The following is a 27,957-nucleotide window of genomic DNA, read 5'->3' on the forward strand; positions in this document are numbered from 1 at the left end:
CCTGTTAATTGCAATGATGTGGCAGAGCTCAGGCTGAGTTCTACACTGTTGGGCTGCTTTGGCTGAACTGGTATTCTCACACTGATTGCACTTTCCCTCATAATCTCCAAATCCGTTTCAGCTGCTCCTTTTCAGGAGGCAGCACCATACACATCGTTTCTGGCTGCATAACTAGCCTTCAGCTGCATTAAGATGCATCCTATTTAACCAGTTACAGTACTGCAGGGCTTCCCTCTTTTTCTCATTATACCCCAATCTTCACCTAAATTACAACTGTTATCAACAGAGATTTGAGGTATTCTAGAAAAAAACCTTGTGCATTGTTGTCCCTTAAGTACAAACATCACCCTCCAAGCGCAAAAACAAATGCTTGGAAAGGAGGGGAACAGAATTCAATTAAGAAAAAGTTCCAGAATTTCCTGCAACTGTTGTTGGTTTCCTTTATTCATTATATTTAGCTTTCTATAGCATATTTAATGACCATCAAGGGTGGAAAGTGAGACCCTGGTCTTACTCTAAGACTAAGAAAATTTCATTCCATTCTCATTTTTCACTCTCCCACCACACAGAAAATCCTCTAGTTTAATAAGAAGCTTGAGGACAAGTACTTGGACACATCAGCCAGTATCCTTTTTAGAGCTGAGACAGGTGTTGAGCTCAAGCTTCAAGGCTGAGCAAAAACTTAAACCTAAGCCCTGAAGACAAGCCTGGAAAGAAACTCCTCACTGTTCCCTCACAATCCCACTCTCTTTCTTTCCCCCTTTTCCTTTATTTGTTGTTGTTCATAAGAGGAAAGTCTTAAGTATCTGACTCTACGTGTGAAGTTGAATCTTAAGGTGTAGCTTTCTTCTGAAGTTCAGAAATTCAAAGCTTGGGTTTTAAAGTCAGTCTAGCTTACTAGACTGGTTTACATTTTTGTTCTGCACATTTAAGTTACACAGGAAACTTTCTCTGACACAAAAATCAAGTCTGTTTTCATCCCTGAGAGTTTTACAAAGGTCTTGCTTTGCTTGAGTTACAAACACTGTGGGAACATAGACATAGCTTGATTTGAACATAAACATCACTGCTGATGTGTCCCCTCTCCAAACTACATGCAGAGTCTCCCTAGGCAAAGCTGCTTTCAGCATTATACAATAACTGGGTACAGACATAAATAGGCTGAGAAAAGATCTGAAATAGAACAGAAATAACCCTGTGCTAACTGAGAGCTGTAGAGGATGGCAAATATATTAATAGTTCCCCATGTAAAGTAATCATCTCACACCAGTGAGATAATCTTCTAGTGTTAAACTGAACTGTACTCACTCCATCAGTAAGAATTAACAGATGGAGCAACTCTTTGAGATTTACATAACAGTAATTAAATAAATCCTCACAATGGCCACATGATTTCATGCTCAAGCCAGGGCAGTCTACAAAAAAAAAAAAAAAAAAGCTTTACTATCATGTTGGAAAATTCCAGAACACGTAGCCTAAAGACCCATCAGGCTCATCACATGGATCAGCCTGCCTCATCCTCCAGGATATCCTCTTCACTGTCCACTTAGAGTGAGAGCAGAAAACTCAGGAACAAAGCAGCTGTAATAGGCACCTTCATTAACTGTAGGAAGAAGTCCTTGGACTGCTCCATCTGTAAGATGAGACAGTTATCCATACATGTTGCTACACTGGAAGTCAGTCTGAATAAAAAACATGGGAAAGCTTATAGCTCTTGTTATATAGGAAAATTCTGTGAGCCTACAGAGTGCTCCTGGTACAAGCAGGTAACCTGTCCCATGGCACCTGCTTCACTGCCACAAGCACCAGCAGCTCCCTTTGGGGCTAGGACCTGAGGCTGGAGGTAGTCATGGGAAATGCAAGGATTACCCATTACTACTGGCAGGAACTGTCCCCACTGGGTAACACCCTCACATCTGTACATGTGTGAATGTCTAGTGACATAAAAGGACACGAAATAGTAGAATAAGCAAGGTACTTGAACTGCACATTAACTGTAGAATTGAGGAGTCCACCAATTAGAGATGGAAAATGCAGAAAGGGACAATATTTTGTATTTTCACATGGTCTCTCCCTCCTGCCCAAAAGTCAGCAGCATCATTAGCATCAGCAGACTTCCCTTACCTCTCTGAGGTGCTGGAGACAAGGATGACAGAATGGGGCTTCCCAGAACTTCACCTCTGAGAAATCTTCACAGTCGTGCTGGACACAGGGCCACCATCTCCATATCCCACACCTGGGGGTCCTGCAGAGCTCTTTTTCCACCCCACCCACGATTCCACCTCTGATGTCTTGGGCTAGAATCACATAGATGACACACAGACCTTTGTCTCCAGCATGTGAAATACACATAGAAATCACCCATCACACTGATGATAAAATCAACCCCTGGAAGCAAATTCACCTCATTAAACCTGAACCTAGACCAGATCCAGATGGGGGAAGGTATCCATCCATTTCTACTAATTGTGCAATATCCCATCTGCTGTTGCTGAAAATGTCTGCCCCCCACATGCCCTCGTCACCCCCCAACTAATAAACCGTTTCACAGCTTTTGGGCTCTTGTGCTCTTCCAAACAGGATGTGTAAATAGAAAGGAAATTAGCAGAATGAAACATGCTCTGATAGCTGTTTATTCCCCTCCCAGCTGACTGACTGGGATTAAAAACACCAAAGCAGGTGTTCTGCTGCCACCACATGGTCTTGAATAGTCCTAGGCATTTTTAAAATAAAGTGCTTCCTCAGAATGCATCAATTCACTAAGCCCATAATTTTTACGTATTTCCTTAACATGCCTTTGGCTGGGGATTCTTGTACGAAATCCATCAAATGCCCACAGTTCCAGCCTGGTTGCTAGGTCTGCCCTGCAACCAGGTGGCATCATCTGCAGGTGTATCTATTTCTCTTTTTGTTCAAAGCAAACAAGTTTGTGAGATACCCGATTAAAAAAATCTGCAACCAGGTGGCATCCTCTGCAGGTGTATCCAACTCTATTTCTCTTTTTGTTCAAAGCAAACAAGTTTGTGAGATACCCGATTAAAAAAAATCCCTGCAAACAAAAGGAAGAGGAAGAGTTGGAAGTGGTTTTATATTTTGGTGACAAACATTTCCAACAGTTCGTTCTCTCAGGAGTAAATTCTGGGTTCTATTAAAGAGGAGTGACGCTGTTTGTGATGCAGCCAATATTTTTGTGCAGGGATGTAAAAACCACTATCACTGAGGTCTTGAAGTGACAAAAGGCTTTAATTTCAAAATAGTCAGAGAACAGGTATTAGGATGATTCAACTCCCTACCATAAAGAAGGTTATAATGAAAACATTTATTGTCTCCATGACTATCAAGAGAATGTCATGACCCTACAGTTTAAAACCACTTAGCAGGTTGAAGAGAGTTTCTCAGGCTTTCAGTGTAGTGTAGTATCAAACCTTGTCTGATATCAGTGAAGTGCAACATGGGTGGATGTGTGGACCACACTGTTTAGAGTGAAAATGAGCTGATTCCCCTTTACAATATCAGTCTCACCATGTAGTACTTGCTACTTTGTCCCTCAAGGTAATTCGCAAACCAGAGCTACTATAATATATTACTCTTTCTCCAATCTGCCTTAAAGGGACAGATTTTTGAGGCAGAAATATCAAAAATATCAAAAATATTTAGGACCTGTAAGACAGGCAAGTCATCTGGCTTGGGATGGCTTGACTGTGGAATCCACACTGACCTTCTCATCCAACATGAAAAACTGACTTTAACATTAGCATTTGGGATGATCATTTTCAGCTGTCATTGATATTACTTGACCAAAGTTCAAGAAAGGAATGGCCACAATAGCAGTCTATATTCTAAGGAGCCATTTTTGGTAACTCAAATTGCTGTCATTTATTTCACTCTAAAATACTGCCGTTGACATATGTCAGTGCTTTATTGTGATGGTTTTGACCTCAGTGAAGAACTCGTAGGAATCCTTTGCTCCCTCCCTGCCTATGCCTGAGGCTTTCATCCCACCAAATGGCAAGTTCAGATCTCTCACAAGCCAGCAGTTGGTCCACACCAATCCAGACTGCAGCCTGCGTGCCACCCTGTGAACGCGTCCCACGTTGCTGGACCACACCGTGGCTGCCAAGCCGTATTTCACACCGTTGGCTCTTCTGATCACTTCCTCTTCTGTATCAAATGCTACCACACATGTCACAGGACCAAAGATCTCTTCTTGCATGCAACAAGATTCATCCTTGACTTCAGCAATAACTGTGGGCAACATGAAATAGCCTTTCTGGTTGCCAGGTGGGAGGGCCAAAGGATCCACTCCCTCTCCACAGAGGACCCTGGCTCCTTCAGCCTGGGCTTTCTTCACGTAGGTCCTTACCTGGGGAAGCAGCAATAAAAACATCACTGCTAAAGGACACCAAATCCCAAGAGTTCACAAATCAGCAGAAGCCCCTGAACAATTCCAGCTGGAACATGCTGCCCTCTTACAACAGAGGGCAGCATTCCCTAAATTTTGCTGTTATGCTTCTTTGTATGCAAAGCTGTGTATTTCTTGCTGAAAAAGTAATTGTTTTCTCTTTCCTAACACTTACTAGCCTAGCAAACAACACTGCTGGCCCTTCCCACTAAGTATTGTCAAAAGGGTAGGATCCTTGGTGAAAATACAAGTGGTTCCAGAGCCTCCCTCCCCTCTCCCAGAAGCAGTTTGCCATGTATCCCAGTTTGCCATGGTTCACGCATTTACTCCAAGGAATCAGTAGTATTTTCCTGCCTCACAGGCAAGGCTTTTCAATGTTTACATGCCACTAGGATGATGAAGCTATGAATGGTACAGAAAATCTCATGAATAAATGATTAAAGATGTTTCCATGGCTGCTGCTACCATATGCTTGCTACCTTGAACACATAGGATGTACTGTTGATCTGCTTCTGCTGTTCTGCAGTCTCTGCCTGGTTTCTCTCCTTAGGGAAAGACCACAGAGATACCACAGGACTTCCTTATCTTTTTCTTCTTTTAGGCGCCTTGGTAGGTAAAACTTGGAAGTTCTCTGTGGTGCTACAGACTAAGGACCTCAGGAAGTGGGTGTTGCTACCACTCTACTTCAGAAAAAAAGAACCTGGAGAACCTTCTGAGGCATCAGGGAAGCATATCAAAGGTCTGGTTTTCTCTCACTCTGTGGTTTTTCAGTCTGCTTCTTGCATCAGAGAGTTCTGGGATATAAGCATTTGCTCTCCCTGAACTCTGACACAACTTTCATTTCATATAAGCCACTAAAGCAGTCGGTGTCTAACTGCGCACCATCTCAGCTGCTCTCCCCACATAGAGCATTACAAATTACTGCAAGCAGTTCTAGGAAACTGTTTTGTACAAGACAGAATTTGCCAGTGATGTAAAAATAAAACTCTTACCTCGTCAACTAACTTATTAGGTAAATCAGTGATCTTAGCAAATGCACTACTAAAATCCAAGAAAATATTGTTGAACTCTAAGATTTGTGAGTATAAATTCAGGACTTAGAATTATCTCATTCAAGCAGGGGGAAATTTCTTTTGCCATTTTAAATTATTTTCCTCAGGGTTTGATTTTTTTTTCAGAGTAATCACATGATCCCAAGCCACAGGTAACAGAAACCTCATTAAAAATACACCTTATAATGGCTTTGAGTTATCATCCCTCAGAGCTGATCCTGGAGATGACAAGATCCTTTCCCACATAGTCCTGAAACTACCTTATAGCCCTCTAAAAGATGAGATGAAATCACATAAACTCCATGTAGCATCACCTTTTCTAGATGCTCTTTACTTATTAGTGCTCCCACATCGATTGTAGGATCTGAGGGATTCCCAGTCTTCCACTTCTTGGCCTCTGCCACAAACCTCTTCAAAAACTCACTGTAAATTCCCCTCTGAACAAAGATCCTGGAGGTGCAGAGACAGATCTCACCCTACCAAAAAGAAAGAAACAAATTAGAAATCAATAATATTGGTTCATAATACATTGCACTATTGACATATATTAGGAATTACAACCCAGTTCACTTGTGTCCCTGCATCCTCGGGAGCACAAACTACATTAACCAGCACTGCAAAGTGGGATTTTTTTCCAGATAAAAAACAAAAGAAGGAAAAGGCAAAACTGTATCAGTATCATGCAATCACTACCATAAGTAATTTAATTTTATAAATTACATGTTATCTTCTCCAACATCTTTTATAGGAAACATGATTTCCAACTCTGAACGATCTCTCTCCATTTCCTGATAATCTCTCTCTGATACCAAGCTATTTTTCTAATATTTGCCCAGATATAATTTCCTGGCTTTGGTGCTCTCTCCTGAGGGGGGTGATGGGGGAAGAATAATGTTGGTAAAATTTTGGGGGAAGTCCCCTAATTTAATTCTAACAAATCAACATGCTTCCACTTTCTTACTCAGTGGAACTTAAAGCAGCTACTTCCCTGAGAGATAAGAAATGTATGTACTTTGAGAGGAGTAATAACACCTTGTTATCTTCTGATGGAGAGCACAAAGAAGAGCCTTTTATTACTCTGTGTCCCTCCCTGTGGAATAATGAAAACTTTTTCATATTTTTCTACTTAGGATTTTCTCAAACACGATCTTGAAATAGACCTTGACAATTTGAGATTCAGATCCAAAGGTAGGTGCAGCATGCACACAAACCCTCAGACATGGTCCCATCCTGCTGCCAACGGGGTTTGTGTGTTACAGGGGCAGGAAGTACCTGGTTGGCAAAGCTGGACCTCACGGTGGTGGGAATGCACTGGCTCAAGTCGGCATCATCAAAGATGATGGCAGGGTTTTTGCCTCCCAGCTCCAGCGAGAGGCGCTTGCAGTGTGGAGCGCTTTTCTCCGTGATCCGCTGGGCCGTCAGCGTGCTGCCCGTGAAGGAGATCAGAGGCACATCAGGGTGGCACACCAGGGCCTCTCCTGCCTTGGCCCCAGTTCCAAACACGACATTCACCACCCCAGGAGGCACCCCTGATGGGAACAAAGGCACACGGTCATTGTACCCTCCTGTCTCTCCGAGGCTGTCACTTCACTTTGCTTTGTCCTTGAAGTTAGAAAGTTACCAGCAGCTCGAGGGCAAAAAATACTAACCCTCAACTTCAGTAGCAGCTGAAATGCACAATGTTAGACAGCTCTATGGGTCATGGGTTAAATGATAAAAGCAGTCCCACTAATCAAACTTATCCGACGTGCATCACCAGAGATGCAGAGTACAGTCATTCAGGGAACAAGAAATTGTTCTCCCAGTTTTAATTAATAGTGCACCAAATACAGCTGTGACAGAGTTACCAAGAGCTGATTCTCACTCCTTTATTCCCTCATGGCTCCTTTTCTTGCACCACAGACTTAGGAGATGAGGGCAAAACTTTTCATCAGAAGATAGTGGGAAAAATGAGCAATAGCTGGATATGGGAAACAGGATAGTATGAGGACAGAGAAAGCCTTTTGTTCTCCAGTGGAACATTCAGCTACAGCAGTCTTTCCCAAAGCCTTTGAGCCCCTTCTGATTTCAACTAAAAAACACCTGGTGAACAGACAAGCATTTCCATTCTATTCCTGTTCCTTTGCATGCTGCAGGACTTACCTGCTTTCTCCAAGAGCTTGCACATCATCCAGGCTGTGACAGATGTCATCTCACTTGGCTTGGCAACCACAGTATTTCCACATGCAATGGCAGGAGCTATTTTCCAAGTCAACAAATAGAGTGGCAAATTCCAAGGACTGATTAAACCAGCTACAAAACAAAACCACAAAGACAGGTCAGTCTGCTGGGATACAAAACTCATTTCTCTGACCTCAAGAATTATATACACCAATTCAGATCTATGAAGAGAATTTGGCCATGGCTTTTTATTTCCAGACAATATGTACAATAAATTTGCAGCATTTCTCTGCAAACAGGGAGATAACGTCTTAAAAGACCTGTGCAAATGGTTCTAAAAGTGATCAGCTGAGTTCTCTGAATAAGTTTTGCTGCTTCTTCAGGGCAGAATCTTATAGTCTCAATGAGTTTTTTAATGTTTTGCACGAACATTAATGCAAGGTTAGCCATAACAATAATTTGCAACAACTTGTCTGTGGTAATACTTTGTGTTAGCAAAGAACAAGTGAAAATAATTATAGAATGGTTTGGATTGAGAGGGTCCTTAAAGATCATCTGGTTCCAACCCCCCAGGGACACTGTTCACTAGACCACGTTGTTCAAAGCCACATCTAACCTAGCCTTGAACACTGCCAGGGTTGGTGCATTGTCCATTTCTTCAGGCAACTTGTACCAGTGTCTCATCACCCTCACAGTAAAGAATTTCTTCCTAACATCTAATCTAAACCTACACTTATTCACATTGAAGCCATTTTCCCTTATCCTATCACCACATGTCCTTGTAAAAAGTTTCTCTCTCTTAAGCTCTCTTACACCTCTCCCAAGAGCTTTCTCTTCTCCAAGCTGAATGTGCCAGCTCAGATCATATTCCTGCTTTCTCTTGCTCTTTAAAGCTGTTTTTTATTTTTCAATTTTAATATTAAACAAACTCTGTATAATATACAGTATGCATTTTCCAGATAAATTTTAGTCTAACTTATGAGTGCCAAAATTTATCACTATATAAACTGTTGCTCCCATGAATTGCTGAAAGATCAGAATTATTTTCGGTAATTGCCTTTAGAAATATTTTCAATTTACATATTAATAGGAAATTATGAAAAAAAATCTGTAATTGTCATGTGTTACTCCTTACAAAAGCCACAGGATTTCTTTCTGTTTGATGGAGCAGATTCAGTGAGGGACTTTTCCTTATGAGAATAATTTTACCAGAAAGTCACGTTCTTCACTGCTCAAGAAAAGTTTTAACAGGGTCCTCTAAGTTAGCCAATTTTACCTTTTAAGTAATTCAAGTGTAATGTGGAGAACTCACAAATATTTAATGTCATATGTTATTTGTACTATATGTATAACATAACCTAATAATGAAATCATTACAACGCGGCAACTTGTCAGCTTAGGACAACCACTTTATCTTCTGAAGCAGCAGCAGCATCTAGTGGCTGAGTTCAGCAGTTCCCCAGCTAGAGTGGTTTATTCACCCACGTGCACCCGGGTCACGGACTACTACTGCATTCCCAAAGGAGAGGGGCATCCCACTCTGCCCACTGGAGCAGGAGCTCAGTGCTCTGCACATCGCACTGATCCACAGCTGTAATGCTCACCCACAGACACACACAAGAGAGACTGTGAAGGTGAGAGCAGTAGATGAAGCTTTTTAGGTATGGAGTCTTTTTTTCTTTTTTTTGCCATGAAGTCGCGCAACTGACTTTACACGGAGTTGCTGATGCTTTAGCAGGCAAGCCCATGTTTAGCACATGACTCAGAGATAATAAATGCTTTCAAAAACTCTTTGCTGAGCCCTTACGGAGGCAGACATTTTGCCAAGCTTTTCAGCATACCAACTCCCACAGGTGCCCTCGAGGTGTAGTGGACACAGCCCATGGTTGGCATTTCGGTGCACTCTGTGACGTGATGAAGGATGGAAGAGGCGAAGAATCGGAAGTTGTGCACAGCCCGAGGGATGTCCACTGTTCTGGCAAATGTAATAGTTTTTCCTGAAACAAAAACAAACATGCTGCTGTCATCATGAACAGAAACACTGCTTTATAGCCTGCTCTCAAAGTTGATTGGTGTATCTTTTGGGAAATGTCTTTTGTCCTGTGCCCAAGTAATCGCCAGCACAGCACAAATGTAGTCAATGACAACAGCTCCTCTCCAGCAATTCCAAATATCTGACAACTGAAGTCAAAGTCAGTAATTCTGAAAATCAAGAATCACCCAGGAATCCCAAATCCAAAACCTCCTCAAGGTTCATGCACATCTACTCCAATTTGCTCCAACAGTTCATACCATAAAAAAAAAATTCATCCAAATCCTCCACTTCAGTATTCAGCAAGGCACAATTATTTGAGAACAACTGTTCCAGTTCTTACCCTGATCTTTTGACTCTGCTTGTGCAAATGCTTCCAGATCATGTTCAATCAGGTCTGCCAGCTTGTTCAGGATCTGAGATCTTTCCAATGGACTTTTTGAGGACCAAATTGGGAAGGCATCTTTGGCAGCTTTGACAGCAGATTCCACCTAAAAAAGCAAAAGAGGGATGGTGAATGCTAATGAAAGGCTTAAGAAAATATTAAACACTCAGCAGATAAATTTATTTTTCAGAGACTAATAATCCAGACCACATTGCTGGGGAGATGACAATTCCTTAGAGCTTCTCCATTGTTATCAAGACACTACCCCATAACTCAAGAAGTGTTACTGAAACAGAATACCTAGAAAAGAAACTTCCACTGGAATTCTTGTTTTTCTCCAAATACAGCAACTTGTGGGCCACCTTCCAGGCCTGGAAGAAATTCTGGAATGGTCAACTGGCATCAGCAGGTGCCACTGGCCAAAACAAAAAAAATCTTTTTTCTCATGGAGGAAAGAGCAAGAATCTCCCTAGAGCAAATGCAGCTTCAGTCTCAACATGCACAACCCTTGCAACACAAGACTTCAGTCACAACAGGCAATGATGAAAGTAAGGGGCTGGATGCTCAGTTAGCTCTTGATTTCTATCATTTGGTTCAAGCAAGGACTAAGAATATATTTAGAGAATGGACACTCAGAGGAAAATTTTGTCTTACCTGATCACAGCTAGAAATTCATTAATGCCCTCACAGAAAAAAAAATGTTCCTTTTTCAACTCTGGGAGTTTAGTCAGTTCTCTTACCAGACATCTAACAAAGCCTACAGGCCAGAATCATTATATGCATTTATACAGATACACACCACTCCTATCAGTATTTTGCTTGAGATGTACATGACTGATGCATGGTCCTTCAGCATGACATTTCTGAACAGTGGCAGATTACCAGCACTTTTCTGAAGCAGACCCATCTTCAAAGGATTAAAATTCAGCAGAAGGCTTTCTGTCCCATCAATCATTTCCTCTGGACTCTTAAATGGAAGTTACTTGCGTCTCTCTGTTGATTTATAAGCAATTTCTTCTTCATGTTTACCAGTCTCACACTAACTAAAGATGGTGATCGATATCCTTCCATATTCTAACTAACTGCCCTATTTCCCAGATTTGCTTCCTATGCAACAGTTATGCCATCCTCCCAATGTCTAATATATGCATCAAAGTGGTGGTTTAGTCAAAGCTGAGTTCCTAAAATTTTGCTCATACAATTTCTCCAGTTTGGGAAATCTGCAGAAATCAATAACTAGGAGGATGCTGATGTAATATTGATCACACCATTATGACCTCTCTGAATGTTGCCATATTGCTAGCCCCCATGAAGCCACTGAAGGCTCCTTTCCACCAGTTCCACAAAACTGAGTTCTGAATTTGTTCCTTTAGATTGTGACAGATCATGTAAAAACCAACACAAAATAATTTACAGATACTCCAAAGACTTTTTAAGTAATGAGGGCACAAAAGTTCAAACAAGCAAAAAAATAAAATCTATCTACCCCTTCTCCTTCCTCCTCCCACACACATCAGAATTTATGGGCCCTGTAAAAATAACACCCAGATTTTGAAAGCAAGAACACCACCAGTGCAGGGGGCAAGGTGGGAAATAAACCAACATGCAGAGAGTCACATGGATCACTGGCCAAGCTCAGAAACCTAGACTCTTCTCTTTCGACTGTAGTTCCACAACCTCCTGCTCAAGTACCGATGGCAGCAGGCTGTCAGCCACTGAATAGCTGAAGCAGGACCAAACCAGGCCTGGGAAAGGGGAACTGCAGCTTCCTGAGTCCAGTGCAGATGCCACACTACCCTGAAATGTTCACCCTCTGTGAAACCATACCACCTTCACTAATTAACTTGTTCTTCCACGCTCCCATCCTGTGCTTCTGCTGCTGCTGATCTGTCCTCTCCTCTGTGGCCTCTTCCACCAGATGCTGCCAGGAGAGGAGACCATCAATACTGTCTGCATTTAACCCTTCAGTGGGTTAAGAAGGACAAAAATATTGCTTTTTCACAAACAGCAGAAATAAAAACTAGCAAAGGAAGGAATTAAGTGGCAGTGGAGACATTAAGAAAATGTAAGAGAAAAAAAGGAGAGAGATCTGTAGAGAAGAACTAAGCATACAAAGGTTAAACAGTTACTTAGTTTGATTAGCAAAAACCAGCAAAGAAAGTCAAGCCACAAAGAAAGCATGCATAAGAATTCAACTATGAACTCCTGTGTCTGAAACACTTCCTTCTGCTTTCCTCTTCTGCATGAGACAGACACAGAGAAACAACACACAATCCAGACCCATCATAAAAGGTTGCTATCAAAATGCTGAACTGCCCTCAGGACAAGATGTTTGCTTTTGCAGAGGATGATGTGCAGCAGCCAGGTACTTCAAAGAGAAGTGTTTTTGAAGTAGATATTTGCCAGCACTAATTAGTCCTCATCAGCCTGTCTTTTGGATATACACGGCACCTGCTCGCCTTGCTGTGGTACTGCCATGTAGAATTTAAGATACCTATCTGGGGAACAAACTGACTCCTAGAAAAAAAATACATTCAGTGTTTTTGGCAGAAAGTGGCTAAAATGGCTACAACAGCTGACCTGGTATTAAACTCCAGGTTCAGCAACAAACTCACTGTCTCCCCTTGCTTCACCTAACTTCCCAGAAAAATTTACCAAGATAATATGCAACTGGACATTGAACCTTGCTAGAAACCAGCATCCTGAGTCCTTTGTTGAACTCTGTCTAGATGCTTATTTGATATCTCTAGATAACCTCAAGTAGTGATTGCATTTTCTTCAGCATATTCCACCAGTCCCCAGTGGATGCCAGCTCTGCAGAGCACAACCTTCTTGTGCAGTTATCTAAAACAGAACTGAAGCACTCACCAAATTTACAGGTCTTTAAACAGGGTTCCCATTGCTACACACAAACACTGACTGAGAAAGCTGAAAGAGAAAAGCATTGCTCTTAGGATGCTTGAACTTTATCTCTAAAGTGACCGGCAGTCTCTGGCATTCTCAGATCTCTCTGGTTGTAATGATTTTGCAAATATGAATGGACAGGAAGATTTGCTCCCGCACATCAAAGAGCAAAGTTTTCAGGCATAATTAGGATTGGAATGAACTTACACAGATATATTCCAACAAACCCAACCTGTTACTATTTAACCCTTGGTCATCAGCATCTAACAAATATTTACCCAGTTGAAATTACAGTGCAAAGGTTTCTGCTGAGAGAAGCTGTCAATAAGGCTGAAATGCAAGCAAAGGGAACAGGTACATGCTGCAGTATTCTGTTTTAAAAAACATTTTCAAAATGCTGTCCACTATTTGACAATATTTCCCAAGCCCTCTGTGCTATCCAAGCTTGTCCAGTCACTTTCCTCTTCAGTAAGTCTGAAACACTGTTTTGGACACAGACTTGAAGGTCCCCTATAAAGCAGCATCAATGAAACTGCAGCTCCCCCAGTGAACATCATTGCCCATCCACACCTGAATATGTACAATGTTCCAGGAAACATTCACCCCAGTAGGGAGCACAAGACCAGGAAACCCTATATATGCAGAGGAGAGGGTATGTTATAAGGAAACACACTCATCACAACCACTGAATATCCAACTGCTAACATCAAAACCAGAGAGGTCTGAAAGCTTTTTACCATTTTCAGAGAAGAGACAGCAAGCCAAAAACCCTTTTTAAATGAAAGCTGCAAATCATCGAGACACTAACGGAGAACACAGTTGCATATGGTGCCTCTAAGTTTATTTACAGAAGAGATAATAAACACTGTTCTCACAGACTGTTTGTATTTACAGCCTGTCTGGGTGTTATTGTGAACTTTTGCACAAGACATCTCCCACCATGTGGGCTGAAGGAGCTCCATGCAAGTTACTGAAGCTTTATTGGATCACATCAGCTTAGAATCCAGACCATAACTTTCTAATAGCAAAATGTAAAAAAAATGACAGCATTTGCTGCTGCAGCAGTAGATTACACAATACTACAATATAATCAAGAATTTACTTGTTTAGGCATTGACGTCATCATTTTTCTGTTCTCTCACCTCCAGCCTCTCTCACTCAAAAGGTTATTGTTACATGCATTTAACATTTTTCACTTTTTTTGTACATGTGGATAGTACTCACCTCTTCTTTGCCACTGTCTGGAACCCTGCAATAGACATCTCCGGTGGACGGATTATAGGAGTCTATGTAGGAGGAACAAGGAACAAATTTGCCACCTATGAAGTTTTCCAGTACTAAGAGAGCCTTTGAGTGAGCCATTGTTGGCTGCTTGCTTCACCTGTGATTTTTTTCAACGAGGCATCAATTCAGATTAGTATGTCTGTACGTATTTGCACAGTGAGTCCGAACTCCTCCCCCGTCTCTCTGTCTTCCCTGCACCACTTGTTTACAACTGAGAACAAACCCTGGCAACAACAGCAGGAAAGACCAAAGGAGAAAAAAAATTACTATTACTGTGACCCTTGGTTCTTTTCTAGGAGTTGAAGCAAGGAGGGAAGAACAGGACAGCTGCTGGAAACCAGTTTTTCTCTGTCTGTAGGAAATGAAAGACTGAAAAAAAGAGAGAAAAAGAATGGTTTAACAGACGAATTTCTACCTGTAACAGTTTTTGAAATTACAGTTTGAAGACATTTTGCAACAACTAAACAAAATAATTCAACACTCAAACATCTGGCCAGGAACCTGCTTCTAAGTGTCAGCAGACAAAAGACACAAGACCAGCACATCTGCAGCTCATGTTCACTGTTCTATCAATACTTTTCCTTGTATCCCCAAAACCAATGCACCTATCAAACCAAAAAATTTTAAGCAATAAGAAACTCTTTTCCACCAATATCACCAAACATCAAATACAAACAGCTGAGTGACCCCTCAATTCAAATAGTTGAGAAGCACCATCCTACCTGGTACACTCTTATATGTTGTCAGAAATTCATCAGTTTTTTCTCCCAAAAAAAAGCAAGACTGGCTGTCATGCTTTCCCTTCCATAGATATTCCAGTGGAAGCTGCCTTACTACAGAGAAGCCTGTTCCATATAATTAGTTTTTCCATTTTTTAAAATTAGCTTCCCGAGAACCTAAACTGCCCAGTAAGAGCTGTGTAAAAGACATTTTCCCCAAGACAATGCTGAGGATTATCAAATCGCTTTAAGATTGCATGCCACCTCCTTGTTCTCCAGAGACATTCAAAACACTACACCCAGAGAGCAGTATGTTCTAACCAGGAGATTGTGAATATCTCATACAGGAGTTTAGGAAGGTTTTGCATCCTAGACAACTGGCAAGCTATCAAGTTTCACGTGGATCAACATGCAATCATATTTTGATTGAAGAAAGGTGATATGCTTCTATTGCACAACAGATCATTCATGCTTCAACCAAGTGGCACCTCTGGGCAGAGTTCAAATCCATGCTGAAAGGCAGTGCAGTCACATTGAAACTGGATTATGTAATACCTCTGCTTCTCCCAAGCTGCAAACTGGGAAAGCTAGCATGCAGTAGCTTTTCAGTCATCACAGAAAAGTGAGCCTCAAAATTTAATGCAAACATGTGTAAGAAGAGTTATCAGAGGTTCATCCTGTATTACACTTCCTTGTCCATAAACAGTAAGGAATTTATGCGCAAGTCTTAGAACCGAAGACTGTAACTGCCCCCTGACTTAAGGGCAACCTAAACATTTTTAAAGCTTGAAGGCAAGCTCAAGTGGAACCAGTTCAATGCAAGAGCTTGGCAGTACAAGTCTCTGGAACCCAACACGGGCACCTAAACCTTCACAATGGCATGTTGAAACTGGTAAATATTTAAGTGCAATTTTTGGGCTATAAAAAGACATAACAAATAGTGTTAATTCATAAACTTGGCAGTAACAGTGTTCAGGTATTTCAGATTCATAAGCTTTTACAAAGGTTATTTCCACATAAAGCATTGCTGATACTTCTACAAATATCCATGCAGTCAACAGTACAATTCAATGTGGTCAAGTGCAGGTAGCTGCTGAATTGGGGCTAAAGCACCTAAGTACAAAAGAAGTTATCTACCAAAAAAAAATCATGTGAGAAGAGTAGTATAAGGTTCACAGACCATACAGGACTGTGAACTAAATAACAACTACAGCATTTTAGTGTTCTTCACTACTCTGGACACAGCTTTACTTCAGTTAACCCCATAGACCAATGCTTTGGAGTGAGTGCTTCAGTTCCTGCCTCCCACTACTAACTCTGGGCAAAGGTGAACTGTCTCCACTCTGCACTCACATACAGGTCCTGAAATACCTACCAAGGTCCTCTCAAAATTCCTACCAACATAACTTCCAAGTTGTAGTAAAGTGTGTCTGTCCTGAGCTGGAGGTGGCAGAATGACCCTCCTTTCAGCTGGAAGGTTTCATCAGCCCCATTACTGAAAAGCAGGAAGGAGTTACAGGTATAAGTCAGCACAATTTGGCTTTAGCAGACACCACAAGATTAAACTGTCAGCCTTTGTTCAAAAGAGCACTAAGTCTGGATGAGAGAGACGTGTATGCACAGTGGCTACCCTGAGTAACATGAGAAAAACTGAAATTATTTCTTCAGAAAGCCAAATTGGATGCCAGTTTCGCATTTTAACTCATAAGTTTACTCTGAAACTTCTCAGTTATGGTAAGTAAAGAATGATTTAACACAATTTAGGAGTGTTTAAATAACAAAAGATGAGGGAGACAAAAATGCTCAGACAAATTTATTTTATTATTCTCACTGTTTAAAAAATAAAATTAGCCAAAGTTGGCACAGCTTCCACTACACAGCAAAAGAAAATCTCTTTTTTCTTAAATAAATTTTGGGACAGGGAAAGCAATCCCATGATAATACTACATGCCATTCTCTTGAAAACAAGGTAAATAGGTTGGTTTTTTTCCCCTGAATATGCATTCAACTCAAACCCAAAAATATTTTAGACCAATAAAGTTACTTTACTGAATTAATGTGCAGCAAAAAAGCAATCAAAGAAATATGTAAACAATTTATGTCTGGAAGTAAGAAGTTTGTTTCATGATAATTCATCATCTTTTTCTCTAATTCAGCTTTCTAATATTTTTCCATCAACTTCTTTAAGAGCTAAGTTCTACATGGAGAAACTCATGAGATTCTTGAGATCAAGAAGTGCAACACTTGCAGTTCCTTGTCAGTTGGCATCTTCTTCTGCAGCAGGAGAGACTGATGAAGGGATCCCCAGATGTCTCACACAATTCGACTTTTGTCACCATCATCTTCTCCCCAGTTAATTGCACTTGTTCCTTCAACTGAAATAACTGGATTCTTACTCAGAAGTTTGGATATCTGATTGAGTTTTGCTTGGACGGTGGAAATTCTGTCACCACTGTCATTCCTTAATCTAAAAATGTAAGCAAACGGAAAAAACCCTATGGTGAAAAATTAAGTACTAAGTGTAAAATGATCTCAGTGTTTTTCAGTATTACATAGTTGTGGAAAAAACAATCCTTTTTCCACTTAAATTCTCAGAACAAGAAGACAAGTACTAAAATAGCAATTCCCAAATAACATATCGAAGATGTTACTTAGTCCCAATTCTACAAACATTAGTCTAGCTCTAAACATTGCAGATCTAAATAGAATCCCACTCACCTCAAATTTAATGAAAAATGGGTTCAATCCATCCTATTTCTGGAACTTATTTAAGACCAGACAGATTTTTAGGAGCATTCTACACCCGTAAGAGCTCTGACTGACCTAGCACATCATTCCTACGCATACATGGAGAAACCAGAAAAGCTCATGCTCTAATTCTAAGTTTTGACATTAAATGACTCAGGCTTAAGTTCTCAGCACCAGAACTTGGTTAATGCACAAGATTTTTTTAAAGGGACAGCTAGAGGGACATTCACATTTTTTGCTTCTAGTAGAAGATAAAACATTTATGTTTAGCCCTACAGTCTTTGCTTCCTCTCCGCAGAATCAGGAAGTGTTTTTTGGCATCAGTAAGAATAAAATGTATAATTTTCTTTAATTTTAACAGAAAAAAAAGTTGGACCCAACCTAGACAAAGTTAAAATGGCCAACACTTCTTATTTACAAACTGCTTCCAGAATATTCATGCAGACAGATTTCAAAAACACTGACGTATTTCAACTCAAGGGGAAAGAGGGGAAATTCTAAACACAGTAATTTTTACTCCTAATAAATGAGACAGAATCATGACAGGTTTTTCTCACATCTTGCTGAAGCACCGTCTCTTTTTTGGCAGGAAAAATTCACTCTTCGAGCTAGAGGGTGTAAAACAGGTCTTAACCATAGCATCATTCCTCTGCAGTACAGAAAGTCTATTACAAAAATGCCATACCTCTGTAACAACTCCTGCAGCAATAGTGGAACCACTGTAGCGTAACATAAACCTCCCCAGCTCTTTAAAATCTTTGTACAACTCTAGAGCAACAGGTCTTTGAGTTTGTAGTTCTATTAGAGCATTCTGGCCTTTAGCCAAGAACCTGCAGGTAAAAAAGCAGAAAACTCTATTAGAAATGTATGCATGGATCAATAAAGAAAAGAACACTGAATAAATGGAAAAATGATTTTAGAAAGGCCAGAGTACAACTATCAAACTTGATTTCAGGTATAACCCAAGCCATGAGACTGAAAACTCATTTGCCTGGAGTATACATTTTAATAAGGCATCTAAGTTTTCTTCAAAAACTTTTTGGCACTCACCACAGCATTTAACAAATTGTTTTGAAGCTAATTATCTCATTAGCATCTGTTTTTTTCATGTCAAGTGGAAATCAATTCTTATTTCAACCCCACAGCTAAAGAGCCCATTCATTACTTTGCAGAACTCTGCAAGTTTCAGCCATGAAATTTCTGGAAAAAGATTATTCTGAAAATGTTGTATGTCTTAAATTGCATTTCTATATTAATTTTAAAATATTATTTTAAATAACTAGAGCACAGTTACTGTAATTGTATGGGAAGATACCCTAAATTTCTTTTGCACTGACACATTGTCTAGTTAAATGTGTTTTAGGCAGTTAGAAATCTCCAGAATTATATAAGGATCCCATGCTTTAACAGTAAAAGAAGAAATACTGTTTAAAAAAAAAAAAAAGAGAGAGAGAGAGAGAGAGAGAGAAAAAAATCCTTTAATTTAGGCACTGCTGATCTAGGATCCATTCCCAATTATGCAAGTGACCTTAGGTCTAAATCACTGTACTTCTCAGGTGCTCTGCAGTTATCAAGAGGGCAGGAGGTTTTTCAGTTTGCAAAGCACATTGAAATCCAAACATGAAACCAACTAAAACAATAAAAGCGTATTCTTATAACATACAATTGATTCATAGTAGAACCTGTTTGATATACTGTGTATTAAACATCAACCCATTTCTTGAGTAATAATTAACTATTCATAACACTTACTTAGGTTTTTTCTTTATCACTTCACCAGTACTTTTGTGCAGGACACTCAACAGCCTTGTAATAGTAGCAGGTTCACTTACTGTTTGATAGTGTAAAAGCACCTGAAAATATTTTTTGCAGTTATTAAACATTCTACAATAATCAGAAATCCTACGTGTTAATAGCTGAAAACAGCAACTTGCTTTAAGACTCTTTTTTTTTTTTTAACATACTTATAAAACTTCTCTCACAGGAGTGTGTGCCTCACACCCAGTAACTGTTCCTAGTTCCTAAACTTTGTGATCACAATCGATATGACACAAAGGCCATATTTTATGTCATCATAAATACATTTTTCATCCTTTAGTGTTTGGCTTTTGCCACCTCAATGCCATTCTGTAGCATGAATTGATATTTTATTTATTTTAAAAAGTATCTTAAAAGGTATCTTACACTTAAGTGCATCACTATATCTCCACAAGACGTAAGCTTCTAAAGTCTAGCTGTGGTGGAACTCACATTCTCTGAAATGGCTCAGCTATGTACTAAAAGCCAGTAAGAATATGCATAAACAGGCACAGTAGCCCCTTCTATCCACTTCAAATTACAGAATAACCTGTTTCCTCTGGAGAGACAGAACCATTTCTGGATTCTGACTGTGTCTCATATTCAGGAGGTCAAACACAGAGAGGAAAAGCCCTGAGCAGCCTGCCAAGAACACAGTTTTCATGGAGACTTACAGGAAATCCTTTAGTGATTGGAATCTCAATATTAAAGATGAGAATCCGAGCTCTGAACCGAGTGCAAACTTTAATGGGTTCCTTGGGATCACAAAATACACAGCCCACACTAGAAGAGAGGGAAAAAAAAAAAAAAACAAAAACAAAAACCAAAAAAAAAAAATCAAAATCTCTTGACATCAAAGTTTTCAATAAGTATCCTTTTCCAGTGCAGTGATTAAGACAAGCAAAGGAGAAGCACTACTTTAATATAAGCAGGGTGGCGGGGCAGTGTAGGTGTGTGGATCTCCAGGAACACTTTATTGAAGCCTGTAACAAAATGTGTTCCTAGACAATGTCTACCTTGTTTTGTGTGTATGCATGAAGGGCTCTGTCTAGTTCAGTGAACAATTACCTCCATTGCTAATCAGTTTCTGAAAATGTCATTGTTTCCTGTGCGTAGATATTTTTAAAAATTAGACTTTCATTCAGAGATTCAGGGTTTCCGTTCAACAGCATAAGATACTGCAGGGTGCCCAAAATTGCGGTACTGCTGCCTGTGGCCCAAATATTTTCAGGATAATAAGGGAACATCAGGATCAGGACTCAAAACCTGAGCTTTCAGCAACTCTCATTTCCAAAACATTCTACTTGGAGTCACAAGAAAGCTGCTGCTTGTTACAAGTTGGTAAGTAGGCTAGACACAGCTTTTTCACAGGGGCTAGTTTTAGCCATCTGAAATGAAAGGAAAATTAATCCCACACAGGAAAACATGACGGAAGAGATAAAAACAGCATGATTAAACATATACATCAAATTTGACCAATATCAAGGGGACTTGAAAATTCATAGCTTTTTTTGACAACCCTATCTCCAAAAGATGAAGACATCAATGTAACAAACTGACTCAAGACTTCATTCAACAACTAGAACAAGACTTCCCTCAACCTTTCACCACTGAGAATGCCACCCCACTCTGAAATGGCAACACAGAATACCTGTACTTTTCCCTTAAATCAGAGCATAGATTTGAAAAACTATCAATGCAAGGAAATTTTCCAAGAGTAGCTTGAAAGTTTGCTGTCTGAAGTCCAACTGAAATGTAAAAAAGGTGAACAAATTGTGGATCCAGTTATGTGGCCTAAACAACAACTTACACTTAAAAGCTTGAGGCTAATGCTCAGCATGAATCCTACAGACTGGAGAAGACACAAAGAGATTTGCTGCATGTCAGTATTACACCACCCCTTAGCAAAACATTTAGGAAAATAAATCTTACAAGTAGCTAAATGTGTTGAATAAACAGGTTCCATCAATTCCACTTGTACAGATTTACTTATTAGTACAAAATGACAGTTTGCACGTGTCCTGTTAGAATGATTGATAATTTGAGAAGTTCTTTAAAAATTTTCTGGTTTATTTAGCAACATAGGTTGCATTTATTTGGCAATTAAAATGTCCAAGGGGTAGTCTAAAAGAAAAGGGCTTGGAAGGTTACTGGTGTCAGCACTAGGGCAAAGGAAAACTGACAGTATTCTTCTGAGGCTGCCGTTGCACATGCAGCAGATGTTTCCAACGTTTGTACATGCAAGCCAGGTGATATGCATCACTTTGGTTTTAAATATCCTGGTAGCCACATCATTCTTCAAGTAAACCACTGTAATATAGCCCAGTGTAATAGTTATACAGCTTTTCATTAAAAACAAACCGTTACTTAGACTGAAACCCAGTTTTGCTCACTTGATTTTGATGATATCCATGCCGGTCAAAGTGAGACTAACGTGATCTCCTGCTGCAGCCCAATCAACTGGTTCATCGTGCAGTGTGATTCCTGGAAATGAGTAAGAACAGAACCTCACAGTGAAGTACCTAGGTTCTGAGCTACAAACAAACAGCTCTGTTTGGGCCATTTGTGCTTCATCAACCATTACTCATCAATTTTCACTATGAATGGGTTGAGAGTAAAAGCTTTTTAACTGAGAAGACTGAGGAAGCCTTTCTTTCCCCTTGGTGAGGATTCACTATTCTCTCTCACCGCACCCTGCACCATAACATGGCCTTATTCGAGCCAGAGGAGGGGACCTGGCCCTTGCCACCAGCACAGATGACGCAATCCTGAAAATGCTGCAGTACTAATATCTCCATATCTGCCCCACCCATCCTTTGAGGCACACGCACACCCTAGACCGCATCTTTCATGTACTTTAATGGTACTGTGTCAACTTTCATTTACCTTGAGTGGGTTTGCTGACTCTTTCATAAAAAAGCGTAACTGAAGCCTTCCGTTCGCAACATCATGTCTATTAGAAAGCACCTTTACAAGCAATTTAATTCTGATTTTTATATATTTTAATTTCTTTAAAAGACAACCTGCCTGATGGGTGAGGGCAAGACTAATTAGCTCTGATTGAACATCCTGAGGTTTCTGGTGGACACCAAGAGAGAAAGAAGAAAACTGGTTTTTTAGAAATACTGCATATATTTATAGGCTCTAGTTCTATTTTGCTGTAGATTGTACCTCGTGACTTGCAGATTTGTTCCCAAAACCACTTGCCAAAAACATGCCAGAAAGCATGATTCGACTATAATTGTGTTAAGCACCATTTTTAAACAGTGCTGATAATTATTGATATATCTGTCATCATCACAGAATGAAAGAAATTCAGCCTCTTGAAATAACAACTTGAATCCTAATGTGCACACTGCCTAAAGTAAATACTGTATGCTAAATTAAATTATGACTTCTTTACATTGAATATTAATAGTAAATGCTTAATGAAATTATATGCCCAACATTCATTTGCATTTCAGTCATAGGAGAGGCAATACAAAAGAAAAAACATAAAATCGTGCTGCAGGAGATTCTCAGACAAAATACATCTGTTTCCATGGTACTTCTTCCACTCCCCACACAGAGGAGCGACTACAGTGGTCTGCTACCCAAATTCATCCACATTATTGTAACATTCCTGTGAATGTGAATAATGTGCATAGAACTGTGTGTGTTGATAGACTGAAGAGCTTCCCAAATTAGCACCAAACAAGCCGGGTTTGGAACAGAACAGACAACCAAACCAACACATTGATGTATTCAGGCTAAATACTTAGATAAAAAAACCTACTCATATCTCAAGGACTCAATTTTTTATTCACTGGCCAATGTAGGAAAATCATAATTTTATCTTTCTATTTGCATATGAAGCAAAACCAACTCAGCAGTACCAAGAAAGCAAGCTTAATCAGGAAACAGCTAAGCACTTAATGTCTAGCTATTTCTTTCCAGAAATCAAATACATTGAAATTTAAATCCAATTTTCTTCTACTTCCTAGCTGTTCAAGACAACTATATCCTGAAAGTTTGATACTATGAAAGGATCAGTGACAAATCTTACAACATCAAACAGGAACAATGACTTTATTCTCAAGCTTTTTCACAACCAATTCATAAGATTAATTTCTAAAGGTTGTTCAACACCCTCACACTTCCTAAAAGCAGAAACACTCCACAGTAAAGCTGAACACTAATGATTCCTGTACTGAATATCTTTATAGACATTGCTGGAATTCAGATACTTTTACAGGCTCTTCATAAAGCCATGTCAAAAGCCACAAGGCTATAACATTTGGATTATCTAAAAAAAAAGCATGCAAGATTTCACATACTCTTCACAGACATATTTATACAGACACAGTCACATCTAAAGAAATTCGTTTTATGCTTTCACAATTTATGTTTGACAGTTAGTATCAGTTTGACAGTCTGTTACCATTTCAGTAACTGTTTCTAGCCCACTATTGACCTGAAAGTAAACACGCTTCTGAAGACTGTACCTTTTGCAGTGCAAGTTTCATTGGGAGGCATTGCCAGAAGTCGTTCTCCAACCTGAATATAGCCTGCTTCTATTTTACCAGTCACACAAAATCCTGAACCTTGGTCTGTAATAAACACAGCAACAATTTCAAAAAACTTCATAATACAGTCAGTTTCCTATCAGAAGTTAGTCCTTCACCAATGCACAGACAAGTTTTTAATATAGTGAAGATTTTTTCCCCTTCTCAGCAGTGTTCAGTACTTGCAAGTTAGCCAGCTGTGCATCATAATGAAAATGAAACATTAAATTCAAAACCTCTAGATCTTATGTTTTTCAGAACTAAGGAAGAAATATTCTTCTTTAAACAAATGTAGGTACATAAAGAAATATTTTTTAGCTTTTTCAGTATTAGACTAAGCCCCTTAATTTCTAGCAATATTATTTAATTCAGCACTTTCTCACTATAATTACAGATAAAAGGAATATGACACACTCTCATAATAATTCTCATGCATACAGGTGCAAATTCCTATGCCATTTACTCTTTAACTGAGTCAGAATCCTACATACTCTGTCTACATATTACTTTTACTCCTGGAAAAGTGAAAGAATGATTCAGTACTACTTAATATGAGAAACTATTATAACTGGAGACGATTAAGTATTTCTGAATAAAAGATCTGCAAAATTTTCATCTTCAATGTCCTAAGAGCCTGTTCATCATTTGAATGATATGCCAGTTACTTTCCAAAGATATGCTACACATGGATATTTATGCACATACACCTTAACAAATGCCTCATCTTCTTAGCATGTGTTTGCAGGTGTGTTTAAAAACAACTCTCTGAACTGATTCTACAATGACATTTTCAGTATCCAAACAACAAATAATCTTTTGCTGAACATCAGAATTCAGCAATACAAGCAAGCATCTTAGTATTTTGTGTCTCACATTAAATTAAAAGCTGAACTTAGAGCTGAATTTAAAAGAACAAATAGATCTCCAATCTTGAGGTCACTTACTACTGACTTGCTCTTTGCATTTACCACAGATACTGATAAATGCTTCTGTGTAGTGACAGCTTCCATCTTTCTATCTGGAAAAATATTACCAGTATGCCTGCATGCTAGTTTTCCTCTATTCATTCCAGCAAATTAGACGAAACACAGACAATTAACAGATGACATCAGATGTCAAACAGAAAACTGTCAAAGCTGATACTGGCTAGAAAAAGAATACTCAAGTCACGTTACAGACACCACCTCAATATGGTACACAAAACAACCTGCAGCTGGCCTTGCAAGCACGTGTGGCAACCAGAAACATGATCTGATTCCAGGTTCTCAGCCACTTCCAAGCACAACTGAAAACCATTTATCTTTTGTTCACATCATCACCAGGTTTGGCTTGGTAAACCAATGTGGTCTTTGAAGCTTCACCAACTCCTATGCTGATTGCTTCCTGAAAAGTGTCAAGTTCCTTCAGTTCTTTCAGATTCCTCTGAAATCAGTGCAAGTGCAAAATGGACTGTGGGGGATAGAATCAGGGCATAAAAAATGGCCCAGTTTCTGTGCATCATGGTATTTGGGTTCTTCCAGAACATGCCCTTTGTACTCAGGATTTGGTTGGTGGACAAGGCATTTTAGGGTCAGACCACTCACACCCTAGACAGAATTGTAATATGGTAAGTGGGGACTGATGCAGCAGCGAAGCGATTTACAGGGACATCTCAGATCAAGAGACAGTTAGCCTGGAGAGAATGAATATTAGGACTGTGGAGGATAACAGCTAAAAGGTGGCTGAGGCAGCTGGCTCTGAGCAACCTTAATAGAGAAAGGGGTTTTCCAAACTATGTGGGAGTACACTCAGCACTCTCACTTTTTACACACTTCTATGGACAGCTCCTCCTGAGCATGCACAGGTACTGGAACAGAGCTGAGAACAACTGTTGCTTCATGTACTTGTATCTGCAGCTACTTCCTCTGGTGGCATCAAAGTTGATTAAGTTTTGAGATTATAACATAAGAAAAAATAGCCTAAAAAACCACCTAAAAGACCACATTTAGTGATAAACCCTCTATATGTAAATTGTGCCCCTTCCAAAGTCATTATTTTTTTTGCATACTTTAGCAAAATAAATGTAGTCAAAATTGTTCATTTTGTGAAATTTTCTCAACCCAAAAATGATTATTGCAGCTGAAAAGCTGTGATATATAATTTTGAAAGATCTCAATCAAGAATCCCAACACACTTTCCCACAGCTCATGAAATTAAAGAGGGAAAAATAAACACAGAGATGGCATAGATGACAAAACCAGTGATATCACACTAGGGTAATTTTCCATGCAACTCTTCAATATTTAGCATTATGGCTTCAGTTAAATCAGCTAACTAAGGGCATACACAATACCTAGTGTTTTCTCTAAGGCCCACATGAAAATTGCACAAACCTGGTATTTTCAGGTTTATACTACTTACAATCAGTATTTCGATCTGATTTTTTTGTACTTCCCCTATAAACATCCTAAATAGAAAGCAAAATTTCTTAAAAATATTAATTTCAATAATAATATTTGATTACAAATATTTACAACAGTTCAAATCATGCTGTCATTTGGTTTGCAACATTTCTCAAGGGACCTACACAATGTTTCAAATGGGCTGAGTCTAGAAGCCTTATTTCTTCTAAGTTACCTGCAATTGTAAATAACTAAATGGAAAAAAAAATCAAGTTTACTATGAAAATCTTACAGGCTCAAGGCACTCTATTTCCACCAGACAATCAAAGTAAGAACTGGTTATAGTTCTTGCTGTTCCTATCTTTATTAATGCTAGGGAATAGCTCACTGACTTAAATCCTTGGCTGGTTGTAAGTCTCACCACCACCACCTTCTTCCACCTCACCTGCCCAAATTTTTACACAAAAATTAAAAAACATATCATTATTCACAACTACAACAATGAACAGAAAAGGAACTTGACAAACTTGTTTAAAATCTAGGACTGGAAAGCAAAAGAGCCCAAAGCCACACTCATAAAAAGTTTGAGAAATATTGATTTAGTCCAGCAGAACCAGTTTGGGAAAGTCCCACATTCTGTCCCACAGAACCATGAACTCATTACACAGACAAATAATTGGTCATGCAGATTAGCTTCCTTAATTTCTTTTCTGAAGGGTGTTTCACCTTCAGCAGTACTATTTAAAATTTGGCAAGGAATAGAACACAAAATACTCCTATTCTGGTCTAGGAGTACACATGAAGCTCCAACTTTAATTCTTACTTTGACAGCATTTTTTAACACTTGTGTTAAATATCAGTGAAATGATGGTAAGAACATTATAAAAACAACCAACCTTTGAAAACATCAGCAACACACAGTCTAAATGGTTTATCCACTGATCTCTGTGGTGGCTTGAAAGAATCTGCAAATAAATTGATAAGATCTTTTAGAATGTCTGTATGTAATAGCTATCTCAGCAACTTCTCTGTTAAGAGAAATTAATTTATGTTGCATTAAGAGAAATTAATTTATGTTGCATTCATTGACTTTGTCTCATGTTTTCCCCAAAATAGAAGTTTTAACACACACAGGACTAAGAGGTATTATTTTAAATGAGGAAAATTGCACTTACCAATTTGCTCCAACAAACACTTTCCTTTATACCATTGGGTGAGGTCACTTGACTGACCCCTTGTGACTAGATTTTCACCACCAAGGCCACTTGTTGGGATATAAGCCACATCTGATTCCTAATAAAGAAAACAAACAGAAGCATACATTAACAACAGAATCTCCTAGCAGAAGTTAGAGGTGCATTTTTTCAACGTTATGCATCTAAACGTTTAAAGAATAGTTATCACCTTCCTATTTCCCCTGGAGAAAGCAGGTTACTCAGTGGATCCATTTCCTTTGTAGTTAACTCTTGCCCGATCACTCTGCTCCAACAAAGAGTTGGAGGTAATTAAATATGATGGTATCAATGCTGACAACTAGAAACTGAGTTCA

The 27,957-nt window shown here is 39.3% G+C and overlaps 2 protein-coding genes across 5 annotated transcripts in view; both read right to left on the reverse strand.

Annotated features, from left to right (window-relative positions):
- Positions 1-3,255: 3,255 nt before the first annotated feature.
- ALDH8A1 (aldehyde dehydrogenase 8 family member A1) lies at positions 3,256-14,303 on the reverse strand. The gene is made up of 7 exons (XM_041469910.1): positions 14,160-14,303; positions 9,990-10,137; positions 9,456-9,611; positions 7,597-7,746; positions 6,727-6,983; positions 5,769-5,930; positions 3,256-4,363 (listed from the first exon to the last, which is right to left on the reverse strand). Exons 1-7 carry the CDS (start codon positions 14,295-14,297, stop codon positions 3,911-3,913), a joined length of 1,464 nt encoding a protein of 487 aa, XP_041325844.1. The 5' UTR covers positions 14,298-14,303; the 3' UTR covers positions 3,256-3,910.
- A 2,435-nt stretch (positions 14,304-16,738) lies between these two features.
- HBS1L (HBS1 like translational GTPase) overlaps positions 16,739-27,957 on the reverse strand; it is a 58,194-nt gene continuing 46,975 nt past the window's right edge. For all 4 annotated transcript variants that reach the window (XM_041469804.1, XM_041469805.1, XM_041469807.1 and 1 more), the window contains 8 exons: positions 27,584-27,701; positions 27,305-27,373; positions 23,968-24,072; positions 21,877-21,967; positions 20,158-20,266; positions 19,439-19,539; positions 18,372-18,516; positions 16,739-17,405 (listed from right to left, as the gene is read on the reverse strand). In XM_041469804.1, the coding sequence (XP_041325738.1) occupies positions 17,394-17,405; positions 18,372-18,516; positions 19,439-19,539; positions 20,158-20,266; positions 21,877-21,967; positions 23,968-24,072; positions 27,305-27,373; positions 27,584-27,701 (750 nt within the window). In that variant the 3' untranslated portion in view covers positions 16,739-17,393. The remainder of the gene's footprint in view (positions 17,406-18,371; positions 18,517-19,438; positions 19,540-20,157; positions 20,267-21,876; positions 21,968-23,967; positions 24,073-27,304; positions 27,374-27,583; positions 27,702-27,957) is intronic.

This window comes from Pyrgilauda ruficollis, unplaced genomic scaffold (genome assembly GCF_017590135.1).
Source record: "Pyrgilauda ruficollis isolate IOZ18807 unplaced genomic scaffold, ASM1759013v1 scaffold24, whole genome shotgun sequence".
NCBI classification, from domain to species: domain Eukaryota; kingdom Metazoa; phylum Chordata; class Aves; order Passeriformes; family Passeridae; genus Pyrgilauda; species Pyrgilauda ruficollis.

Coding starts and splice junctions, on each gene's coding strand:
- ALDH8A1 (XM_041469910.1), bottom strand. CDS start 14,297: ATGGCTCACTCAAAGGCTCTCTTAGTACTGGAAAACTTCATAGGTGGC. Junction 10,138..14,159: donor CAGACAGTGGCAAAGAAGAG/GTGAGTACTATC, acceptor TTGCTTTTTTAG/GTGGAATCTGCTGTCAAAGC. Junction 9,612..9,989: donor AGCAGAGTCAAAAGATCAGG/GTAAGAACTGGA, acceptor TTTTTGTTTCAG/GAAAAACTATTACATTTGCC.